This window comes from Portunus trituberculatus, chromosome 50 (genome assembly GCF_017591435.1).
Source record: "Portunus trituberculatus isolate SZX2019 chromosome 50, ASM1759143v1, whole genome shotgun sequence".
Lineage (NCBI taxonomy): Eukaryota > Metazoa > Arthropoda > Malacostraca > Decapoda > Portunidae > Portunus > Portunus trituberculatus.
This window is the reverse complement of record NC_059304.1, coordinates 9,445,448-9,454,299: the sequence shown is the minus strand read 5'-3', so window position 1 is coordinate 9,454,299 and position 8,852 is coordinate 9,445,448. Positions and strand designations below refer to the sequence as shown.

Here is an 8,852-nt window from a genome sequence, read left to right as displayed (position 1 = left end):
TATTATTATTAGTAGTAGTAGTAGTAGTGGTAGTAGTAGTAGTAGTAGTAGTAGTATCATCATCGTCATCATCATCATCATCATCATCATCATCATCAGCAGCAGCAGCAGCAGCAGCAGCAGCAGCAGCAGCAGTAGTAGTAGTAGTGGTAGTAGTAGTAGTAGTAGTAGTAGTAGTAGTAGTAGTAATAATGGTAGTAGTAGTAATAATAGTAGTAGTAGTAGTAGTAGTAGTAGTAGTAGTAGTAGTAGTAGTAGTAGTAGTAGTAGTAGTAGTAGTAGTAGTAGTAGTAGTAGTAGTAGTAGTAGTAGTAGTAGTAGTAGTAGTAGTTGTTGTTGTTGTTATAGCTAGTAATAGTAGACTCATTATATTCTTCAGTGAACATCATTTGGGTAAGAAATCTTATGAAGTGTATGCATCTTGTCATGCTCAGCGATCCCTTCACCCACAAAGGTCTGTACAATTTTCAAATTCCTGCGTTCTCTCAGTCTACCTGTACCAGCTGCTCTCATTAGTCACATGTACTTTCTTTTTGCTTATTGGGTGGAAACATGAATATAACTTTATAGGTATTTACTCCTTTCATTAGGAATAAATCTATGTGGAAGCTGATAATTGTGAACAAAATAGCATCGAAGGCTTGAGGCACCAACAGGGCTGTCAACTAGAGGCTGCGTCCGAATACTGTAGCCCACTATTTCTGTACATATTATTAACTTTTAAGTTTTTAATGAGACGTATTATTTCGCCTTGATAGACCAAGGGAATATTACTACAAGCGTAAAGCATATTATGTACATTAACACATTTCACTGGTAGTAAACAGTCGGTCACCTCCATTGATGTGTGTTATTTTGACAACATATAACCTAAATTTGTACTAGATAACGCCAAGTTAATAAGACTAATGCAGACAAACACAATAGTCTTCCCTTAAGAGCCTCGTGCGCATTGTTGTTACTATTTTGTCCTAAGTCGCACGCAGTGCACCACAACAAAGATGGTGTCCCTGGCAGAGTGAGTACCATACCTCCTCCTGCTCCTTCTGTACCATTGTCCCTGCCACATAGGATATTCTGGCAGCCTTTTAATGTGGCAGGATTCCTCGACGTGGTGTTAATTACTTTCTGTTGTTTATATTTGATGGTTTATTGTGTGTGTGGCTTGTGTTCTCTACCATTACTAGGAGGTCCTGTGCTCATTTTTTCTCACTCGCCGGGATTGATATTGTAGTAGTGAAACGGCGCGATGAAATTGTTTGCAGTGGTGTGAATGACTCGGTTAGGTGTGTGTGTGATTATTTTGAGTGTTGTAGGCGTGACTTGTGTCTCGTTCCCCTGCTTAAAGACCTGCCCAGTTGTGATTCCATGGTAGAGAAATGTAGATAGTTATAGAATTTAATGGTGAGGTCAGGCGCGCATGTGTGTGGGTGGGGTAGGGTTTGAAAATGCCCTGTCTGGTGCTGCCAAGAAAGGGTTGGGTCTAGTCGGCTCGAGAAATTTTCGGAAAGCCACATCCTGCTAATACCTGGATGAGGCATTTTGTTTTGATGCTTTAAGCTTTTTCGGTGTTACAACGAAGTTTTATAAATTAATCTGAGAACAGTTTTTATGTATTCATAGTTGTTCTTACGGTTATTCTTAATGTCAAGAGCAGAGCTGGGCACGATTTTACTTTTTTAGTTATGACTGCTGTCAGATCTCGTGTGACTGTGACATTGTGATTCTATTTTTTCCCTTCCCAGTGCGACTTCGTGACTATTTTTTGCTTTCTCCAATGTGACTTTGTAAGTGCGACTTTTATTCCCGGTGCAACTTTGCTAAGATACAAAGTAAACTTTAACATAACAGAAACATCCTTTTATAAGTTAGAAAAACATGTTTGTTATTCTTTTATATATTTTTTGATTAAAACAGCCTAAACTACTGTCTACAGGTTCTCTCCTCCTCTTTTATGCCGTGGCCCATCTCCAGCCATGGCAATTAAAAACAATAGTCTTTTTCCTGCTCAAAATTGCAGCAAAAGTTGTGGAAAATTAGCATTGTCACTTTGTTCAATCTGACTTTTCAAGATATATGTGAACTTCAACTTTACGACTTGTAAATTCCTGGTGCGGCAAAGTCGCATAGTTGCAATTCAGTGACACAACACCCAGCTCTGGTCACAAGGATCATTGACTCATTACTAATGTAGATTGTTTGGTGTGTCTATCTGCCATCATCATCTTTTGGGGTAGTACAGAAAATACATTTGAGGACTATTTCTTAAAAAGAACTAGCACTGCCATTTCATTGTATATACACAGTTCCTTGACTACAATAGCCAATTAGAACAAAAATTGGTGGCTTGACTGGTGGTGTCTGTTTTCAGTATCCTTCCCCCCGTGAGTGCCCCTGTGTGGGACCGTGAAAGTGAAGACAGGCGGCGGCGGCAGCAGCAGGCCCAACAGCAACAGGCCCTGGTCACTGCCTCCCGGGCAGCTCCTCCCTATGGCCACAGGAAGGGATGGCTGCCACGCTCCCAAGACGTTAGTATTTCTCCTCATGCTTATATTTGTCTCCATTTAAATCTTATGTGAATGTCACAATCTGGTTTTGAATAGGTTGTTAGCTTACTGTAGTGATGATTTGAGCACCAATTTCCTTGGACTATTGTTGATAATTATAAGCAGTTGATTGTGTTCTATGTTTCTTGTTTGACCAATTTTGGCGTGTGTATATATGGAAGACATTGTAATGATGAGATTATTATTTTTGTGTGATCTTGTATGTTTATTTGTTTAGCACTGGACAGATTTGTATTCTACCACTTATCTTATGGTTAGCCTACATGGTGTTACTCCAGACTACATTGTTCTAGTGAGGTTGCTACATTATAATGTTTAATTTGTCCAATTTGTTATTTTCTATATTAATTTAAAATGTTTGTATTCTCTTTCAAGGATTTTGGCGATGGAGGTGCCTTTCCAGAATGCCACATTGCTCAGTACCCACTGGGCATGGGCAAGGGGACAAGTGGGGATTCAGGAGGAGGAGGAGGAGGAGGAGGAGGAGGGGGAGGGGGAGGGGGAGGGGGAAGCTCATCAAATGCTTTAGCAGTTCAGTTGGATGAGAAAGGCAAAGTGAAGTATGATGTGCTAGCAAGACAAGGACATTCAAAGGACAAGGTGAGGACTTTTGTAAGGCAGATGTGGTGAAATGAAAGCCAAACCACTATAGTTATTATTTCTTATTGTATAAAGATATTTTGAAATCTGTTTTTTCTTGTCATGACTTCATCTTCAAGCAATATCAAAACCAGATTTTCAAATAAGTTTGATATTGTTTAAATATTACACTTTGAGTTCTGGTTACTGTTGATTTAAGTAACTAGTTGGCTTGCAGTATCTCAAGGTCTTGAAACACATTTAATTTTATTATATCATTGTTATCATTGTTAACTTAATTTTGGATGTAACAAATGCCGTGTCTTGATTCCTCAGATTGTGTACTCCAAGTTGACTGACCTCCTGCCATCAGCCATTACCTCAGAAGATGACCCAGAGCTGCAGCGGCCATCTATGGAGGAGATTGAGGATACCACTGAGAAGACCAGGCAGGCTCTTGAAAAATTGACACAGGTGAGGCTCCTTTTCTTCTTTACTTCTTGTGCTTCATGTTTCATGGTATCAATTCTCTCAACACAAGTCAACCAGCCCAGTGAGCAACAAGGGAGACTTTAAACTGTGATGATCAGAAAGTGAATGATGAGTCCAAATAAAGCTGATCAGCCTAATCAAACATTATCTAGAGAGTCTTCACATGTGGTGGATCAAGGACTTGAGTCTAGGCAACTTGATGGCATTAATATCTTAATAAAGCTACCTTCCTCTGAATTTCAAAGATAAAAATAAAGTATTAAACAAATTGAAAGTAATTTATTTAAAGATCTCTTCATATTTGTTTTATGAATTTAATCCCCAAATTGACTATATCTTTTCCTCAGGGCAAGATATCTTCAGCAATGCCAGTACGGTGTGCTGAGAAGCAGGCACCGGCTCAGTACATCCGCTACACACCCTCACAGCAGGGTGTCTCCTTCAATTCAGGGGCCACACAGCGGGTGATTCGCATGGTGGAGCAACCCAAGGACCCCATGGAACCTCCCAAGTTTAAGTAAGTTGTACTTTAAGGTAATTTTTTCATGGAATCCATTAACTTTCATGTCATACTTCTTAAGGCCAATTAAAGAAGAATCTGAAGCATCATTTCCTACAATCAGTTGTTTACTGTTCTCTTGCATCTTGTACAGAGTTTTCTTTAGCTTACCTTAGATTCTTTCCTCAAAATTACTTGACACAAAACAAATAGTATTTTGTAGATTAACAGAACTAAAATGACCAGTTTCCATGGTGTGACTTGGAATTGTAGTAGGGAGCAGTACACAGATATTTCCATAGTGGAGCTTCTCTTAAGGTAACAGTTAGTGAACATGCATGTGTTTATTATCTGCTGACATGCTCAATAATTATTTACTTTCAGCAGCATTCAGATGTTCAAGGTTGAATTTCTTGTTTTTTCTTCTTAGTTCTCCACCTTCTGTTTGGCTTATGGATATGGAAGTTGTAATCTGACATCCTTTGATTCTGTCTCTTCAGCGACTCAAATACTTTGCTTTTCAAGTAATTGGATATAGTATGCATTTCATTTATATATATTTTATTAATTTAATTTTATTTTATTTTACCTATATTTATGTATTTGATTTTATCTTTTTAACTTGATCTTTCATCACTGATTTCCTTGTTAGTATTAGTCAGACATATTCTTCTTTCCAATGCTTTCATTGTGTAGTGTTTCAAATATTCACCTTCTGGTTCAGTCATAGGCTTGCTTGCATGAATATTAAGCTGGTTTTTATATCAGATTTCAAACCTCACTACCATTTATGATTTATTTAGAGGCATACTTAGCATCATGTTGCTTACTTTGTCAAACGTCTCTGCTGGATTATTCTTTTTCAGTTTCATGCCTTGTTGTTTCCCTCTTACCTCTACATCCTTCCCAAAATGGATGTGTTTTTATTTTGTGCTTCTAATATGAATGTTCATGTTAACAGATGGCATTTGAATGTATTAGAAATCATGATAAGAACTGTGATTATAATATATAATGTATTCTGCTCTAGTACTTGAGTATAAGGAATAAATAGTGCTTGTTCTCTTATTGCTAGAGACAGACTGAGCAGGCAGGAGAATGTGTAGGCATTTGTGTGTTGGGAATGTTGAGGAGATAAGCATTTCCAGTGCAATGCTGAATGTTATGGGCTTTGCCAAGGTGGATCTTTTATATCAAATGAAAGGAAACAAAAGATCTTGAAGTTAAATGAAAAATTATCTTTGTCTTTGAATTTCTCTCTCTCTCTCTCTCTCTCTCTCTCTCTCTCTCTCTCTCTCTCTCTCTCTCTCTCTCTCTCTCTCTCTCTCTCTCTCTCTCTCTCTCTCTCTCTCTCTCTCTCTCTCTCTCTGCTATATTAGTCTGCTGTTCATTTGTCTCCTCTGTCCTCGCTGTCAGGCATTCTTTGTTGTCTGTTAATTTCTGACCTCTCTGTCAGTTGTCTATCTGATGCTGCTGTCCATCAGTTTCTTGTCATATGTAAGAGTCTGCTACATGTTTTTCTCTCTGGGATTACACTAAAACATGTCTTTGTAATCATTTTCTCCTCTTGATATTACACAACAGATTAGGGAACATGCTTACTGTACACTGATTCTAATCAGCAAATTTCTCATCCATTAATCCTTGCTGTGTGAATTTTAAGGATCAATAAGAAAATTCCACGAGGACCACCATCTCCCCCGGCCCCAGTCATGCATTCCCCAACTCGTAAGGTAAGGGCTGATGAACTTTGTGTTTGTTCCATCCTGTCACATAAAAATCCTTAGTACTTTTTGCTGCTTCTTTGCTTATCATGTGAGTGGCCTCATCCTTCCCAGTTACAAGAAGATATATTTATTTAATTGTATTATTGGAAAATCAGTAGAACTTCCTTAGTCTTTTAACATTAGGTTTTTAATAGTGAGGATTCCTCTATTTTAACCTTAAATATAATGGTATAATAGGATAACTGTTTTGTTTCAGGTGACAGTGAAGGAGCAGCAGGAATGGAGGATACCACCTTGTGTCAGTAACTGGAAGAACGCCAAAGGTTACACAATTCCCCTGGACAAGCGCTTGGCAGCAGACGGGAGAGGACTGCAGTCTGTGCATATCAATGAAAAGTTTGCAAAGTTGGCTGAAGCTCTCTACATTGCTGACAGGAAAGCAAGAGAACAGGTAAGTCAAAAGATCATCTGTTTCTAATTCTCTCTCTCTCTCTCTCTCTCTCTCTCTCTCTCTCTCTCTCTCTCTCTCTCTCTCTCTCTCTCTCTCTCTCTCTCTCTCTCTCTCTCAAAGAAGTAAGCTTAAATTTTTTTTTATGTTTTCTAAGGAGTTATTTTGCTCCAGGTTGAAATGCGAGCACAGCTAGAGAAGAGGATGGCTCAGAAGGAGAAGACACGTAAGGAAGAATTGCTCAAAGGCTTGGCCAAGAAAGCTCGAGAAGAGCATGCTGGGCTTCGCTCAGTTCCTGCTGGGCCCAGCGATGATGCTGAGAGGGAAAGAGAGAAGTTGCGTCAAGATCGTGCCAGGTGAGGGCATGTGTCTGTGGGCAGTGTATTGTTTATCAAGTTTTTATATACTTTACATTTACAAAGTGTGAGTTCTATAAATGTATGCTGTATTCAGTCCTGAGCATTGAAGGCTGGATGTCAGTGTCACTTTTTACCGACATAGGGAGGAGAATGGTCATTTCCTTTTTTATAGCATCTACATTTTCCCTATTCATAGGGTTGATGAGCATAAGAACAGGCATTTAGAAAAATCCAGGCTATGGACAAGATTTTAACTCTGGGCACTGTAGTTGGACTTATATCATTCTATTAATTATTATTAATTATTCTTTTCAGAGAGCGGAAAAGGGAAACTGCCATTGCCAACTCCTCTGCCGACAAGCGGGGTAAACTGGCTAACCGTGAGCGTGATGTCACAGAGCAGATTGCTTTGGGCCTGCCTCAGAAGACCAGTGGAGGAGGAGAGGCTCAATTTGACCAGAGACTCTTTAACCAGTCTCGAGGAATGGACACTGGTTTTGGTGATGACGAGTCATACAATGTTTATGACATGCCTTGGCGAAACACTGACAACATCGGGTCAAACATTTACCGGCCCACCAGAGTTGCTGAGAATGAGTATGGTGCCGGCATTGAACAGCTCATGTCCACCAATCGCTTTGTCCCAGACCGAGGGTTCTCTGGTGCTGATACTAGCACAAGTAGATCTGGCCCTGTGGAGTTCAAGCGTTCAGGGGCCGGAGATGAAAAAGATGAGGATGACTTGTTCGGTGTTATTGGTTTGCTATCAGAGGCTAAAAAAGCAAGCAAGAGAAATGCAGACAATGAAGACCGAGGACGAGAAGATAGAGACAAAAGGAGAAAAAGGGATTGAGGTTAGTTATCTTGTTTGTAAATAGGAAATTTCAATATTTTACAAAAATGAGATATTCCACAAATTTCCATTCAGGTACTCTAGGTTTGGATCTCCATTCATATTGATCTTCATCTGTTATCATTATGAAGTATTTCTAACAAGCTCACTCAGTGCATGAATCTTTATGAAGTTTGGTAGCAATTTGTTGGTGGGAGAAAGTTGATACTATTATTCTTTTAGCTTGAAATATGTAGTTGAGTGACTAATACGTATGTAGTTTTATTAAATTTTTTTGTATCGTAGTGAAATTTAGTTAATTGTAAGGGCTCCATTTTGACATCATAAGCATTAATATTGTATGAACAGATCATAACAACAAACAATGTGAAGGAAATGTGTAAACTATTAAAAAAAGTACAGAAAGCAATAAGTACCTGAGGTTTCGAGCAGTGGGGAGGAGTATGCTGGATATCATTATACATAATTTTACATACATGAAGGAACAAGTTGCCCAGAATGTCCAGAAAATAGCTTCATACTTGGTTTTATTGGCTTAAATAGGATCTTTTTGCACCTTAATTGTAACATGTTTATTCATAATTTTTTGTGTGCAAGGAATGTAATAGTAGTGAGTTTGATTTGTATTCATTGAGACTTTGGAAATCCGATAAGAACTTTGGTGCATCACTGTTATAATATTCTGTTGTCTTTTAGTATAGTTTAAGACTAAGACATATAAATACAACTTTTTACTGTACCTTAATACATTTCGTACAACTTGATGACGAATTCAAACGTAAGGAAGGTGAAAAAGTTCACTTACCATTCAGTTTGATAAGGATACAGTAGCTTTCAGATGAGTGGATGAAGATTGAGGCATGCAAGTCAGTAGATGGAGTATGGTTGTGGTTTGTGAGCTCAGGAGTGATTGTGTACCTGCTGTGAATAAAAAATGAAACATGGAAAACAGTATTTCTTTGGAAGTAACAAGATCCATGTTTGATTTACACTTAAGTCCTAGATTGACTTCATGAAAATATGAGGTCTTGTTCTTGTTTGCCCTTTTAAATGTTATACTCTTGTGTTTAAGCAGTAAGATTAACTGTAAGGGTATTCTACTGGTGTTATATTGAGTAATGATACCAGAAGTAATTGTTTCCATTAATAATCCTGTTGTATGATGAAGCTTCAGATATATCGAGTAACAACGACTTTTATTGTTGGTGAGTTAATGTAGTCAATAATTTATACCTTACTGAAAAGCCAGTTTTGCCAAACTGATGGCAAAGTTTACATTTAATGTTAAATCTTCAAGAACTTTATCAGTAACTCCAGTCTCCCACTAG

General features: G+C 38.3%; 1 protein-coding gene across 2 annotated transcripts; it reads left to right on the top strand.

Moving 5' to 3' along the window:
* The first annotated feature begins 881 nt into the window (after positions 1-881).
* On the top strand, positions 882-8,473 carry LOC123499704 (puff-specific protein Bx42-like). Of its 2 annotated transcripts, none has more exons than XM_045248107.1 (9): positions 882-1,018; positions 2,372-2,528; positions 2,943-3,167; positions 3,483-3,620; positions 3,986-4,155; positions 5,801-5,870; positions 6,121-6,315; positions 6,487-6,668; positions 6,987-8,473. In XM_045248107.1, exons 1-9 carry the CDS (start codon positions 1,002-1,004, stop codon positions 7,522-7,524), a joined length of 1,692 nt encoding a protein of 563 aa, XP_045104042.1. In that variant the 5' UTR covers positions 882-1,001; the 3' UTR covers positions 7,525-8,473. The 2 variants fall into 2 exon arrangements, with proteins under 2 accessions (XP_045104042.1, XP_045104041.1); XM_045248106.1 differs by lacking the exon at positions 882-1,018 and adding an exon at positions 1,077-1,114.
* The last annotated feature ends 379 nt before the right edge of the window (positions 8,474-8,852 follow it).